This window comes from Mesoplodon bidens, assembly GCF_964165515.1.
Source record: "Mesoplodon bidens genome assembly, chromosome: 20".
Taxonomy (NCBI): domain Eukaryota; kingdom Metazoa; phylum Chordata; class Mammalia; order Artiodactyla; family Ziphiidae; genus Mesoplodon; species Mesoplodon bidens.
Genome location: NC_138181.1, coordinates 13,051,387 through 13,068,157, shown reverse-complemented (window position 1 = coordinate 13,068,157; position 16,771 = coordinate 13,051,387). Strand labels below are relative to the sequence as shown.

General features: G+C 40.1%; 1 protein-coding gene across 1 annotated transcript; it reads left to right on the top strand.

The window, feature by feature from the left end:
• Positions 1 to 15,534: 15,534 nt before the first annotated feature.
• LOC308608099 (MICOS complex subunit MIC27-like) lies at positions 15,535 to 16,440 on the top strand (the record flags this gene model as incomplete). The annotated part of the gene is made up of 1 exon (XM_081220782.1): positions 15,535 to 16,440. Exon 1 carries the CDS (start codon positions 15,556 to 15,558, stop codon positions 16,438 to 16,440), a length of 885 nt encoding a protein of 294 aa, XP_081076908.1. The 5' UTR covers positions 15,535 to 15,555.
• Between the last annotated feature and the right edge of the window lie 331 nt (positions 16,441 to 16,771).

Here is a 16,771-nt window from a genome sequence, read left to right as displayed (position 1 = left end):
AACACGATTTAAATCTGGTTCTCCAGATGAACAACTGGAAAAAATTTCACTCAGTCTGTTCAGTGAACTAAAATCAGCTTTCATTGCCTTGTTGGCTTTGTGGTGTAATGATTCTGTATGGATTTTTCTCTTGCATTTATGAAGATCTAGATGATCTTAGGAACTAAGCCATTAAGATTAAAAAAAAAAAAAAAAAAAAAAAACTACCCCTAGGGCTTGGACAAAGGATTCACCAGGAAGTAACCGAATAAGCAAGTGTGATCTACCAGTCCAAAGAGAAGGTGACCACATAATTTATCCTCCAGACTGGGACAATTCTGAGAGTGAAAGGCAGTGTTATTAATAATTTCACCAAGGCAACAGTCATAATCCAGGGGTATCCATCCAGGGCAAACCAGGACATAAGATCACCTTATTTAAAGATGATTTATAAACACCACAAAAAAAGCTTATTTAAACAGTGCATGTATCTGAGGAATAAAAGTGTTCATTATAAGAAATAACCGAGGCAGAAAGACAGCAGGATGTAGTAGAAAGAACTCAGTAATTTGACAGCACTTTGTCTGGCTCTCTTTCCTGACTAGCTTTGTGACCTCAAAGCCTCTAATTCCTTATTTGGAAAGTGAGAATAAGATACCTTGAAAAACTGTTGGCAGAATTAAAAGAGACACAATATGTGAACTGCCTAACACATTGCCTGGATAGAAATAGTGCCTAATACTTTTTATTTCTCATCCTTAGGAATCTGCAGATCCTACTTGGAATCTGTTTCATTTCATTATTCCCTGGTTTTAAATCAACAACTATTAAAAATGCACTTGAAAATTAATTTCCAGCAAAGCTTCTTCTTACAACTGACAGCTGGCAGCCTGCAGCGTGCCTCCACGTATATTTCTGCCAGTCCTGTTGTGAAATAGAAGTCTTTGATCCAAATATTTTTGTTTTTACTTTTGAAAAAAAACATGCGATTATACAAATAACACCTCAAGCCATGGTGTCAAAACAAGGCCTAGACCGGAAGCAAAGATGTCCATTTCTAAAGAAACCTCTCAATTCAGGGTAAGTGTCTGATGTGCAAATCGTGGATGGTGAATCTCATCATGCATCTCTTCACGTGGGATGACGGCATTTTGGTGTAGTATTCCAAATACGTTTCATAAGATGCAGAAAGTGAAGGTTTTATCACAAACATTCAATTTATATTAGTTCATTTAACTTCAGAAAAGCTCTCCAAATGGCCAAGGAGTCCCAGACAGCGGATGGCCCGTCTTCCATGTCAATGCCATATCTCCTCCAGTTCCCATTTTTCCAGCTCAGGGATCCTGCTGGCGGATACTTTACGTGCAAATCCCTCATAAAAGCAAACCTGCAATTGTTCCATTGGAGTCACATGCCAAAATTACACTCATGCCATGGAAAACAAATCTACAGAAACATTTGGCCCTGAGGGTCTTATTACTAAAGTTGGACTCACACTCCGAAATGAGTTTTGAAGTGAAAACATTTCTTTATTATTCAATAAGTGCTTATAAAATGCCCGTTACATGACTGCATCATGGTAGGTCCTGAGAAGACCAGACGAAAAGATTCAATCTAGACCTTCAGGAAGCTCAAGGATTTAGGGGAGAAAGCAGCAATTAATTACAATACACCAAGAGATTGCTTGAATGGGATTATGAACAAGCTAAATTGCATGGAGGAAGAAACATCCAAGTAGATGTGGGGAATAAGGGGAAGTTTCAAAGAGGGAGTGATATTTAAACTGGGATTTAAAGGTTGAGTTTGGAAAGTGGTCAAGATGGAGGAAGAAGACACGGGGTATGCAAAGGCACGAGGAGGCTGGGGAGAGGCCGGGGGGCTCTGGAGGTGACACGCATCACTGTGGCACAGGCAGTGCAGGGGCGGTGGGAGCCCACGAGGCTGGCATGGATGAGGATCTGGTCAGGGGAGACTCTCTGGGTTTTTGTAAAGGTGTGGATGCGTTTCTTTCCCAGACGTGTAGTTTTCCGACAGTGCCCCGGATCTGCACCGAAACTCCACCTCTCACCCTTTTCTCTCCTGCTCAGGCTACCAGCGTCTCTCGCAGGTGTTCAGGTCTGTCTTCTAAATGGTCCCTCTGCTTCCACCTTTGCTTCCCCATTGCCTACCACCAACACACCCGTTTTATTTTCAAAACCTAAATCACATCGTGTTGATCTTCTCAAAACTCTCCACTGGCTCCCTGCTTCACTCAGAGGACGGGGGGATCCGAGTCCGCACAAGGACTTTCCACGCCCGGTGTGGCTGCCCCGCTATCCCTGCAGCTCTCTGACCTCACGCCCTGCCCCATCCCCTCATCCACTCAGCCACACTGGCCTCCTGGCTTTGAGACCTCAGGGTGTTGGCGCTCTATCCCCTAGGCCTGGAGGGCTTTCGAGCAACACATCCACGACCCTCTGTGTCACATCCTTCAGGTCTCTGACCAAAGATCAAGCTATTGGAGAAGCTGTTCTCGGCCACCTTATCTTAAGTGACAAAGCAACCCCCATTCCAACTTTTCCTAGTCTCTTACTGTGAATAATTTTTCTTATCACTGTCTGATGTTGTATACATTCACTTATTTTTTGTTTTCTCACCCATCTCCTTATATGTCTACCATAACTAGCATGTAAGCCCTATGAAGGCAGGGACACAGTCCTATCTTTGCTCACTGGTTTAGTACCAGTGCCTAGGACAGGGCTCGTGCAGAGCTGGCACTCAGTCAATACACACCCATGAGTGTGTGAAGGAAGACACTAAGGGAAGCGGGAGGGGGCCAAACAGGGGAGCTTCAGTGCCTCCTTCCCTGCTTCTATTTGTTGTATTTTTCAGGGTTTCTCATAAGTTTTAAATGCAAATAGGAGTCTACTGCTGTAAAAGAAAAGAAGGAAGGAAGGAAAGAAGGGAGAGAGGGAGGGAAGAAGGAAGGAAGGAAGCTACTGTGCTAGCCCTGAAGAGTTCAATATGATACTACACTTGACATTGAAAAGAGCACAACGTGCACATAAGATAGAGGTCCTCAAGCTAAAAGGCAGGAAAGCAGGTAAGGAGAGTCCTGAACGGGCTAAATGGGAGAAACTGGGAGTCTGTATTCAAGTCCAAGCCATGAGAGCAGAGAGCAGAGAAGCATGAGAGAGATTTAGAAGGATTCTTCTAAATATCCTGCCTTGGATGTGAACAAGTCAAGAGAGGGAGGACGCTAAGGACGCCTCCCAGGTTCTAGCTTAAATAATTGCCTGAAAGGTGACAACCTCAACGGTGACAGGGAGAAGACAGAGGGAGCCATCTGGAACCTGTTGAGTGTGAAGGCCCTGGGGGGTGTCCAGGTGACAAGGTCCACCTCAGCAGCTGGACTCAGGGTCTAGGAGCTCAAGAGAGATGCAGGGTCATTGACGTTTAGGAGGTAGAGGAAGGCATGACCTTGAGTGAAATTACTCAAGTGTGTAGAGTGAGAAGAGAGGAGAGTACAGTATGTCAACAGGCACAGGGATCCCAGCCAACTTGTGATTAGAACCTGACGACCTCAGCTGTTATCCTGGCTCCACAGTTTAGTGGCTGCATCACTTTATTCCATTTATGAAACTTTTCAGAGCCTCAGCTTTCTCCTCTGCTAACTGCTGCTAATAATAATTACTTCATAGATGGACTTCCCTGGTGGTGCAGTGGTTAAGAATCCACCTGCTGATGCAGGGGACAAGGGTTTGAGCCCTGGTCCGGGAAGATCCCACATGCCGTGGAGCAACTGAGCCCGTGCACCACAACTACTGAGCCTGCACTCTAGATCCCGTGAGCCACAACTGCTGAAGCCCATGCACCACAACAAGAGAAGCCACCACAATGAGAAGCCCACGCACCGCAACCAAGAGTAGCCCTTGCTTGCCGCAACTAGAGAAAGCCCACCCTTTAAAAAATTTTTTTTTAAATATATATATTAAAAAAAATAAAATAATTACTTCATAGAGTAGCTCTGAAATTTAAATGAGAGACAAGGTACAGTATTTAGAACATATTAATAAATATTGCTATGAATATTACCATTTGTTATAATTATATCAGACAAAACGAAGCCAAAGAAGTCGACACTTTGGAAGAATACAGCCACCAAACTTCAGGAAGGAAAGAGTTTCAGGAAAGGAGTGAATGGTCAGCAACATGAAATACTACTGACAAAAGAAGGAAAATGTTCAAAAATGCTAGTCAAATGGGGCAACTAAGACTTTTGGTGACTCCACCAAAAGCAGTGTAGACAGGCAGGTGAGTATTAAGGCCAGAGGGAGCCGAGTGGGATGAGGACAGAGGAAGGAAGACAGACCAGGTTTTACATCAGGCTCAACCTCTCTCTAGAGCTGCGGTCTTGGTGAAATTACTTAACCTCACTGCGCCTCAATGCCCTTATCTATAAAATGGAAACAAAAACAATAAAGTGTTATTGACAGTATCTGGCCACTGGCAGGTGATTAACTAAATGTTAGCTCTCTTTCACTGCCTCTTCTCTTTCCTCTGATGGTGCAAATTCAAAAAGGACCAGAATTGTGTTAGATGCCGCCTCAAACTCTCCGGCACAAAGATGCACGGATAGTATAAGAAGTAGGGACACTGGAAGAGCACATTAAATAATGTAATTATAATTTGCATAGGGTATTCAGGTAACCACTTCAATCATCCTATCCCATGTTTTTCTCTTTCCTTATACGAGATTTCCTCACTCAACATTTACTTTCAGATATAAGTATTTGTAAAGCACTAAGCATAATGATTCCTAGAGAGACTTTTTAAATGGCTACATTCCCTTCCTTTTATCACACACACACATACCCCTTACATATAAATTCCTTTTAAAGAAAATATTTAGACAGAGGTTTTATGTGAACCATTTTTTCTGCCTACTCATTTCAAAACAATTTATATTATAGGAGTCCAGTATTACACAACGTTGTACTGTGCTTCAGCTTTTTATCATGAGATTGACTGGTACACGATATACCACATATAAGAGGCAGATGTGAGTTCTAGGTATTTTTGTATCTATGAAATTCTGCTAATATTTTTATTTTTGTACATAAAAATGGTTAATTTTCTTATAAAATTTATATTTGTCTTTTTTCTTCTCATTGCTTCACAAAATCAGGTACCTTTACATAAAACTCCTGGTATTGCCATTCTAGTAGCAATGCCTATAGCAAACTAGGAATTCTTGCAACTAAAGCCAGAAGCCCAATGATCTCCACACATACACCTTTTGAAAGTCAAGATCTCTATTTAACAATGTATGAATGATATGTATGAATAATACAAATAAATACTTGTGGTAAAATTAAAAAAAAACATTACTCTCAGCTTAACCAAATGTAATCACACAGGGAATGGATCAACTCTCCAAATGTATTTTCCTAGCATTATTCATCAGTGACACCCACTAGCCTGCTCAGAGCCATTACTCAAATTTAACTCCCTTTACTTCAAAGGACCCTGTTTTGAGTTTGGCTGTAAATTTCTGTGTTGCCCTAACCAGGAAGTATTTGTAAGGTTTCTGGGTCCTGCTATTAAATGACAAGTCTGCTTATTTTCTCTCTCAAATGACCTCATTTTCTCAGAGAGAAAAGAAAAGGGGGCTCAATAGCCTCCCTTCCTTTCTTAAGCATCCTGCTGCTCCAGGGAACCTAAAGAGAAAGGGTGAGAAACTACATTTCCCTAATTTTGGAGCAGTCTCAAGAGTATTCATTTCCTGCCCAGCCTCCCTTCCCGGAAAAGGAGATCCCTTTGTTCTTCTGTTGGTGAGGACACAGCAAACATGACCCAGAAGAAACAGAATAAAGGCCACCCCGACCCCGCCAACGTCATTCTTCTGGCGGGCCCACTCGCCTGCTTTTTGCTTCAGTGTCTATTTGCACCATCATAAATTCTAAACTCAGGAGGATAATCCCAGCCAAAGCCTACATGTGCCGGATACCATAATGTAAACTGCATATGTTGTGAGAAGCTGTGAAATGGAACCAGTGAATGCAAACAGGGCCAGCTCCATGCTTGGGCCCCTGGATTTCCTCTCCTCTGTAAACCAAGGCCTCTCCCCTCAATCCTAACTTTCTGACAGGCCCATAAATAAAAGCATTTTTGGCTACCAGATCCCCTTGAGGTATTTAGGTACAGCCTTAATTCCAGTTAAAGTTCAAGCTCTGCTCAGGAATACAAATAGCCAGGCCTGGAGCTCCCTCCATCCTGACTGCGACCCACAACAAACTGCAAAAGGCTGCATTTCCATTTCAAAAGCCTGCTGCCACTGTCTTCTCCCCTCCAGCTTTGCCCTCATTCCAGTGTAAGGAGACCCAGCTGATGGGCAGACTGATTTAGCTGGAAGGAATCCAGTCCAGGACATCAGTTTAATAACAGTATGCACCCCCAGTCAGCCTGAGAGCTATAAACTCATCATCAAATGAGTCATTTCAACTCTTCTTCCCCTACTTCCCTGGGGTTGCACCCAAGTTCAAGCCTATTAAGGCTAAAGCCTTTGGGACAAACATCTGGACCTTCATGTCTTCTGCCTAGAGGGGCGTCAACTGAAGTGCACATCTCCCTTCCTGGTCCTTGACTATTGGTCTATGCAAGGTGATACTAAGACATCTCTATAGCCATGTGGCCCCTTGTGCACCAGCCCCAGCCCTCTTAGCTTCATTTGTGCTACTATATTTATGATTTCTTCTGCCATCTCCACGTCCTGCTGGGTTCTCAGTTGCTGTAAAAATTGCCTTTATAGACCTGTGTTGCTTTCCTCAGGCCTCTGCCCAGGAAGCAGAGACGAGGCACTCCACGACCTGCTAGCTTCTGTACTCTCATGGCTTTTCCCTCAGAGCCCAGTGTTTGGCTCTGTAGTTATTGGAAAATGGCACTCTGTCGTTCAGAACAAGTTTTGCTCAAGAGAGAAGGAAAAATTACACTCCTGGAGGCCAAATGTATATCGCTTTCAGAGCAGGTAGTCTGTGTTTCTATGGTACACTATCCCCAGGAACCATCATATCTCATGTCACGTTCTCTTTTGCAATACAGGGTCTGAAACAAATTCAGTTATATGTGTCTTTGAGCAGCAAGAACTGAGATAACACCTGATGCTGTGAGTGCAGGGCTTCAGTGTCCATTGTTTAGGGAGAGGCAACCCTGAAAAATTGCACTCAATGGCCATTCCACAAAACAAGAAAAATAACTAAATGGAAATACAACCATAATGATCATTTTAAATATTTCATTCAGTATGAAATATAGATCTTCATTCATTAATATTTTATTGGGGAAATGAGTTACTGCAGGTCAGGCAGCCAGTACACACCAACGTACACAAAGAGAGGAAAGTAGAAAGAATCTGGGTTCATAATACTGGGGTTCCATAGAACAAATACTAGAATCATATTCCGCAGTGCCAGAAAGCACTGGCTCCTCTAGGGCTTCACCATGTAGGCTCCAGAGATGGTAGTTTCTGTATCTTTAGCCCCACCCTATCACCAAGATCCTAGAGTCCATGTTCAAGTGATACGTGGATGTCCCATTATCACTTTACCATGAAAAATTGAAATCACCCTCTGCCTCTCCTCTCTCAAGACTGCCCAACTCTGATCATCACACTTCGGTCAAATGAATAAGAAGTTAAGTGATTAAGAGCTCAGTATAACAAGGATAATAGAATTAATAAGAAAGTAAAACATGTTCACAGCAAAAACAAAACAAAACAAAACAAAACCAAAAATAAAAATCACCTATAATCTTCAAACTCAGAAATACCTACTCCTAATACTATGGGTTATATTCTTCCAGTTTCACTGGTGAGTAACCACCATATTCTTCCTGTGTTGAAAATGCTTATTTATTATGCTTCTTGCCCATTTTCTACTATGGAATTTAATATTTTCTTCTGGATTTTTCAAATATATTCGTAGCTTCATATTTATACACTTGTATTCATACATTTATACCTTTGTCTATATAGGTAGTGCAAATACTTCTCCAATTTATCATAAACCTTTTAACTTTGTTTATAGCTTTTCTGGTTAATATGAGTTTTCATTCTTTTCTGTTTTAAAATCTATTAATATGTTCCTCTATATCTTCTTATTTTGCTTTTATGTGATATCAGATAGATGCCCACCTACATTTTCTATTAAGCTATTCATGATTTCATTTTTTATGTTTATCTTTTTAACCCATCTAGAAATTTCTTTGGCAAACGATATGAAGCAGGTATCTAGATGTTTTCTCCAACAGTTAGCCAATTTTTCCAACACCACTTATTTAATAATCATCTCCCTTCACTGATTTAAAGTATTAACTTTCATTTGATTAATTATACACCGTGGTCTGTTCCAGGGTTTATAATTCTATTCTATTATCATCCGTGCTTAATTACAGCAGCTTTATAAGATCTTTTAAAATCTACAAATGCAAGTCTCCATATGTATTTTCCTTTTTGGAATATTTCAAAAACCTTCCAGATGAACTTTCTGATTACTTTGTCAAGTTAAAAAAAAGGATCCTCTTAGAATTTTGTATTAGAATTGCATTAACCTTATCAACTCATTTCAAAACCCAAGCAAATGAGTTCCATTTACACATTTTAAATGTCGGTAATTTTTTAAATTCTTTTTTTCATTTTTGATGACATGTATTGTTTTCTTTCTAATAATACAATCAATTGTCCATTGCAGACATCTAGTGAAAGTTGGCATTTTTAAACAGGAACATGAGTGCCTAGATTCTGGCAGGAAGATAGATCTAGATCTAAATAAGGGAAAATTCTTCTTAAATCCCAGATTCCATCAAGCATGTCTAAGGTATTATTTTTATTCACTGCTGGTAGTGCTCTGTGAACTGTCTCAAGAAATTTTTCTTCTATGATTTTACTGCTTGCTTTACTTTCTTGGGCACACCCTGCTACGAATATTTTGGATTTCCCAGATCATTTCACAGTTCCCTAACTTCTTTTATTTAGTATTTGCTCCTTTGAATTCTGGCAGAATGTCTAGAATATGCCTTTATTTTCACATTCAGCCTGTTGGCAGTATCCACGGAGCCGTTCACTGCCACATGGAGGTTTTAACTTCTACAGTTGCATTTTTAAAATTTCATTCGGTCTTTCATGATTTCGTATTGTTACTTCTATGACATTGCTCAAATTTCAAAAATGTAATATCTACTTGAGTGTTATAGAGAACATACATTAGAAATGTTCAGTGATTTCTCCATTTATTACAGCAGTTTGAGTTTTATAGGAAGAATCTTGCTCGTATGCTGCAGAATGGTATCTTTTTAAACTGTAGAATATGTTTGTGCTAGTGGTTTTTCTCCACTTGTGCATTTTAAAAACGAGTTATATATGAGAACAAACTAGCCGTTACCAGTAGGGAGAGGGGTGGGAGAGTAGCGAGGTTGGGGAAGGGGATTAAGAGGTACAAACTACCATATACAAAACAAATAAGATACAAGGATGTAATGCGCAGTACAGGGAGTGCAGCTAATATTTTATAATAACTTTATATGGAGTATAATCTGTAAAAATACTGAATCACTATGTTGAACACCTAAAACTAATATAATATAGTAAATCAACTATGCTTCATTTCTTAAAAATCGTGGCAAAAAAAAAAGAGTTGCGTTAGTTAAGAGTTGAAGATATTAAGGTATTATGAGCTGACATGGTTTCTGTCATCAATGTTGTACCAAAAAAAAAATCTTTTTAATACTTTTAGTCCCCCCCAAAAAGAGGGAATTCACTAGTACTGGAATTCACCAGCATTAGAGAAATATGGAGGTACTGGCTTGGCGGTGACTTGGTCTTTTTGCAGGTGAATTTGTCTTAGGACTGGTGAGGCAGTCAGAAATTGTAGGGACCATTCTCCATTCTCTGTTGTCTGTGCCAGGATTAAGAATCGCCATCAGCCACCTGCTTGGTGCAGCCTCTGGAACCCAACTAGTACCAAGAACAACTGATGGGGTGCAGATGTCCTTCCTGGCCACCCCACAGCCTGTCTACTCTCAAACTTCCACTTGCCCAGAACCTTTGGTGGGTGGGGAATTGAAGGGATTTGATTGGGTCTCTTCAGCTTACTTCCCAGGCAAACTGTTCTTTCATATGCAGAAAAATGCATGTCTTCTTGGCTAGACACAGTAGATTTCTACCCTCACTTGAGCCAGTAAAATTTCCTCTAAATTTCTAGAGCTTGTCTTGCCTCTTTTCCTAGTTTCCAACACAGAATAAGCCACATTATTATCTCTTGGTAATTTCTACAGGATTCTAGAGGCAAGAGGTTAGATGTATGTAAGTGATTATCTTTCTTGAAAGTTTGAAAATGCCTTTTAGAAAATGGAAAACACTAATAACCTATTCCAGTCAGTGTTGACCCCATTCTAGCAGTCATCCAGGTTTTAAATTGATAGAGTCACTTTTGACTCCTTCTTCTTTTTCCTCCCCATCTCAACACAGCCCCCAAGTTTTTAAAACACTGCTTGCAGGTCATTTTTTCTTTTCGAGTGACAAAGCCCTTCTCTCTAGTGGAATCCCACATTGCAATGTGTCCCCAGTCCTGGTCCCTGACTCCAATCTATCCTACGCGCCCATGAAGTGAATCCTCCTAACACATCTCAAACTACCAGCAACTCCCACTTTCAATTGGATAAAATTAAAGTGCTTTTAGGTTTCTCAGTATCTGATTTCTTCAGGCAGAAACAATCTTATTTCAATCACTCCCTGACACAAAACATCCTCACCTTCCAGCATGAGCCCCAAGACACACAATGCTCAATTTCAACACCAAACCTGCCTCAAATGCCCTACCTACCCCGCTGTGAGACTATAAGTACCTGGAAGTGAGGGTCAAGTCCATTTACCTTCACAAGGTCACAATATTAAACAAATACCTATTGAATCTTACTGATTGCTACCTTTCACGTCTTTTCTAATCCAGCACCATACCATCATCAGTGACATCTGTTACAAATACTCAGGCTTATCCATTGATCCAAGTGTCTGCTTTTTATAATTATTTTTTAAGTTTTTCTTTGAGACATAGTGTAGATCAATATTTCATAAATGTTTTATTAATGATGAAAATAAAGAGTATTCTCTGCAGGATACAAAGATCAATATATACACATTTACACGTACTGCCTTATTAATTATATTATTCAGGATTTACATAACTTGTTTTTTTTTTTCTATTTGGTCGAAAAAAAAGTACAGATATGTGTTACAGTCTTCTGCGGTAATTCTGTAAATTTCTCCCTTTCTTTCTAAAACTCTTTTCTTTGTCTCTTCCAATGATAACTGTGTCAATCGACGTTCAGTCACGTACGCAGAAAAACTATGAGTTATGGGATGATGCACTTGGACATGACAGAGTTATGGGAGGAGTGGGGAGTGCATGTCTGAAAGGGGATGTGGAGGATCAGAGGAGTCGGTAATAGGCTACTTTGAGAAGCTAAGTACCTCCAGCCACTAAAGTGAGGCTGTCGGAGGAGAGAAATCTTGGAAGATATCCGTAAGTCCCAGCGAAGTGTCTGACGATGCACCAGCTGAAGAGAAAAGCTGGAGTCTGATGATACACCAGCTAAAGAGAAAAGCTGGACAAGGAGTTGAAGGATCCAAAGACAAGCTGGACCCCTCTGGCTCCTCTAAGTCTGTCACCACAACTAAACCACCATAACCTTGTACTTCCCCGGTCTCATACTAGTATCTCTTGTGGCCATCTCTAACTGGGAAGGGGATTCTAGGAAACGTTAACAAAGTTGACGATAAAACAATCCAGTACAGTCCAAACCTTGTCAATGTGGACTCCCTGTATACATCTTTTAACCATATTAAATTTTAAATAAAGATAATTGAAAAATAATACTCCACCCAATATGCAAACATATCCCTCATACAACCTAAAGAAATCCCTCTCCCCAGAAGAGGACACAAATATTCCATGTCATTTCATTTGGAGATATATATATATATATATATATATATATATATATATATATATACCTCTCCAAGTAAGGAAGAAATGATGCTCTTTTATGTAACTGGTTATGTCATCATGTGTAGTGTTTATAAACTCTTTCTTCCTCTATTCATTCCATATTGTCTTTCCCTCAGCTAGTCATAGTTCCTTGCCTGGACTCAAATCTTTATTTCTGAAGCATCTATATAATATCAGCCCTGCCTTTATTAAGTATTTGCCACTGGTTATCTGTCAGTGTCAAATTTTGGTGGTGGCATGAGGTTTTTAAAAATCTTATTCTATACATTAATTGGTATTTCAGTAAGAAGTATTTAAGTAAGAGGCTACAAAATGAGCTTAAGCCAAACACCATTTTGAATCAGAACTGATATTTACTGATAGAGACAAACGTGTTTTTTTTTTTAAACAAAAAAGTTTTATTTAATGGTCACTGTCTTCCAAGAACACTGAAACGTTCTCCAAAGAGCTCAGACTCAGGAGGCATGTGCAATGTAAAGCAGTGATTGTAGTAGAGTGGAATCTATTATAATCTGTGGAAGAACAAAGCTGAAATAATTGGCTTGGCTGAAATGCTGAATGAAAACATCACTGAGCAATGGGTATTTTAGCTGCATCTTGGAAAAGTGAGAAGGAGTTTCCCAGAAAGACATATTGGGGAAAGGTAATCAAGGAAAAAGAGTAGCAAATTCACAGATAAGAAGAAGTAAAATAGCAGGTTGAAAAATCAACCTTGATGATATAAAAATAAAAGCATACCAAATGCCAGTTAAGAGGTAGAAGAGGATGTAGAAATGAAGGGAATGATGGGATATTAATACCATTGCAAAAATGGGAAGCCCACAGAACTGTTCTTTTTTTTTTTTTTCTGCGGTACGCGGGCCTCTGTTGTGGCCTCTCCCGTTGCGGAGCACAGGCTCCGGACGCGCAGGCTCAGCGGCCATGGCTCACGGGCCCAGCCTCTCCGCGGCATGTGGGATTCTCCCAGACTGGGGCACGAACCTGTGTCCCCTGCATCGGCAGGCTGACTCTCAACCACTGCGCCACCAGGGAAGCCCCAGAGAACTATTCTTCACAGAATATCATTTGGATGTTTAAAGTTGCAGACTGGACAGAAGAAGAAACTTAAGATTCTTACTTAACTATATTGGGAGAAAGGGTGGGAAATCAGGAAGGGTGTGAGCTACACCAATCTCTAGAAAGGTAGGAAGTCAGTGGACTCTATATAACAATGATAAATAAAGAAGCTAAAGATATAATCATATTATTTAGATATTGGCAATAACAAAATAGAAGAAAGAAATTGTTAAGATTAGTTTGACCGAAATCGTCAAATCAAGACACTTTTGAGAGTAAAAGTAGATGCCATTAGTAATTATGCTGGGGAAATTAGCATAAACCTGGAATGAATTGGGCAAACTGGGAAGTACAGTCACCATATAGGGAATGGACCAGTTGCTTAACCTTTCTGTACTATCTTTTTTCTAACTATGTGTATGCCTTTGTATATAAAGAAAAATCCTTCATTGTCTTGACTTTTTACATTTTCATATGTCCAAGTGATGTGACTCTCTTGTCTGTCTACCTAATATGTTTGTCAACTCCTAGAAAACAAGGGTCACGTCTGACTCATCTTTTGATAACAGCAGGGCTTGAGAGACAAGTTGTCACGCCTGTTGAGTTAGCAGACTAACCTACACCTTCTGAGATCCTTATATGTATTTCACATTTTACTGAATATTTTTTTCAATTACTCAAAAATATCTAGTAGGTATGAGTCCTGGAGATGGAAAACAAACAATTATTAAAGCGACGATAAGCATCACATGAAAGGAACTCTGCTTTCTAACTGTCCAAAACATGAGGACACGGGTTATTTTGTTTGATCTTCATGAGAACGTTCCTTAGAGAGACTGTACTGTATTTATCTTGCAGATGAAGAAGAGGAAGTTCAGAGAAGTCAAGCAGTTTGTCAGGAGTCACACAGATTTTTAATAGGAGAGTTAAGCCCAGATCACAAGAATGTTAATTGCCGTCCTGATTCTCTGCCCATCACTAGCACCGCCTTTCCAATGAATCATTTTTCTATCTTCACTGAAGAGTCCTGGCAGAAGTAAGATTTCTGACTGCAAGCAACAAACCCTGTGTTCTTCTCTTCCATTTTCTCCTCCAGTCTGGCTCCTTTTCATTCTATGCTTCCAGTTCCTTATGATTGAAATTTGAAAGCATGTAACTGTTAATCTAGGAGTGATGAAAGAGTTTCATTTCTCAGAAGAGTCAGTACTCATCATCAGCTGTGATAAATGAGCCCCTAATATCCCCTGATCCCATTATATTGTGATTAATTGTGCCAGTTTAAGTCAATAATTCATTTGTTAAAAATAGGCCTGCAAAGTATCATTTGTCTCATGGGAGATATCAGAATTAAAAAAAATTCATTTGATACTTCTCATTAAATTAGTGTTGGAAGTTATATTGAAGAGCCCTGTTCATCAAATACTTATTGCAGGCTGATTTGATAAGAAGTTGTATTTGTCTAAAATTATGTCTGCTAACTGTCATAATGGTCTGCATTTTCCCCGTGTTAATGAAGGAATAAAAATCTAAATACGCGCATGACTCGAGAGAAGGATGGGACTTGAAACTGGGATTAGAATAATTCCTAAATGGTCTGGCTTTCGTTGCATTAAAATTAAAAAAAATAAGAAAGTGAGAGAGAAATTGAGCAGAGTATCCTCTTCCTGGGCCTGGGACTGTCCAGGGAGGTGCCAAGCTGGTTTCCTATGAGATGGATCTTCCTCATTGTCTCTTATCTAGAAATGATTATAAATGGTGCAGTCAGCCTCATTGGGCCAGTAAGACTTTTTCAGCTATAAGTGATTTTAAAGAAGATAGAAGTGAAGAGCAGATCCAGTGCAAATGATAATGGTCACCATCAAATGAGACACAAGACTCACGTCTTATTATTTCCAAAGCAATATCATAGCCACTATGGAAAGATGGCTCAAATGCTCCTGGAATATCTGGATATGAGATGGGGCATGATGACTTATGTGAGAGATGCTTCTGAAGGTGAGGCTGCTTTCTCAGAACTTGGGGTGTTTGGGACTGGGTAGAGGCAAAGGAAGACTGAAAAGTGGGGTGACTCTAACATAACAGGGCAGACCAGCAAGGGTATGAGGCCACGTATCAGGCACATATTGGGAACTTCATATCTGATGGATGAAAAGGGAAAGAGAGAAAAAAGCAGAAGGGAGGGAGGAGGCAGGATGCATATGGGGGAAGGGAAAGAATGAAAGAACAGAGGAAACTGGACTGACCACAGCAGACCAGCGTGCTTTATGGGAGCAGCTCTGAATGGCCGGTCCTGAGACCAGCTACCCAAGCATAATGTGTGAAGAGTTTGAAAATGTCAGACTCATGGGCTCTGAACTCAATCAACCCCCTTCCCCAAATCCTTCTTATTAGGCTTAAATAGGTACCCCAAATAATACATTTTTAAAATACTCCTCAAGCCACTCTCCGTGCGAAGACCTGGGCAGAGAGGGCCAAAGCTATGGCGGCTGTTAGGATGGGAAAGCAGACAACCATGCCAACAGGTCTAATATGTGCATCTGTAAGTGTGCATGTGGCCAAAAGAGAGGAGTCCAAAAAGCAGCTAGTGAAACCAAAGCAGCTCTGCATATATACTGCGCCACCTCACCAGTCTAAATATGTTGAAGAACAGCCCGGTGATTTACAAATGGGCTTTGCATCCATTCGCACTACAACTGGTCATTATATTGGCTGGTGCAAGGGTGTTTATGTCTTTGTGAAAAATGGGATAATGGATACAGTACAATTTGGAAAAGATGCATATATCTACTTGAAGAATCCACCTCGAGACTTTCTTCCGAAAATTGGAGTGATTACAGTTTCAGGATTGGCAGCCTTCATTTCAGCGAGAAAAGGTTCTAGGTTTAAGAGAATTGCTTATCCACCTGGACTGGCCACTTTAGGAGCAACTGTTCCCTACCCTGTTCAATCAGTAATGATTGCAAAGGTAACTGGGAAAAAGGCATGTGCTATAAGCCAGCAAATTTATGAAGCAGTTCAATCACTGTGGACAAAACACAACAAAAAAGAGTCATTTCCTGAGCCAAAAGAAAAAACTAAGCTAGGAAGCTCTGATGAAATAGAAATACCTGCAAAAACAACTCACAACCTGAGTTGTGCCTTGCCAACAGAACTCAGCTTGGAAACAAAGACCAAACCAGAATCTACCTCAGGTGCTACACAGTTTAGGCCTGACCCCAAGCTCATGGATCACGGGCAGTCCCATCCAGAAGATGTAGATATGTACAGCACTAGAAGCTTAGAGAACTACAAGATGTGTGAAGTTGCGAATAATGATGAAAAAAATCATGTAATGGGTAACTGTGACACACAGAGTATAATTTAAACCAAGTTTTTCCCTTACATCTTTGAATGTACAGTTAGACAAATCACATAAGTGATTAAAGCACAAATTGAATACAATCCAAACAATATTAAATGATAGATCAGGACACAGAGGTAGAAGTATTGGGATGCATTTGGTCACTTTTAAGGGTATTTATAAAAAAAGAAAAAGAAATATATGAACACAGATGAGACTAAAATCTGAAAAAATATGTATGTGTATCTCTAAATATGTATACATATGCACATATATATTTGCTTTAGCTTTTCTGAATTAATGTCAGCTAAATTAGAATAGTGTGTGGAAGGATGTGATCCCTCCTCCTCTTTGT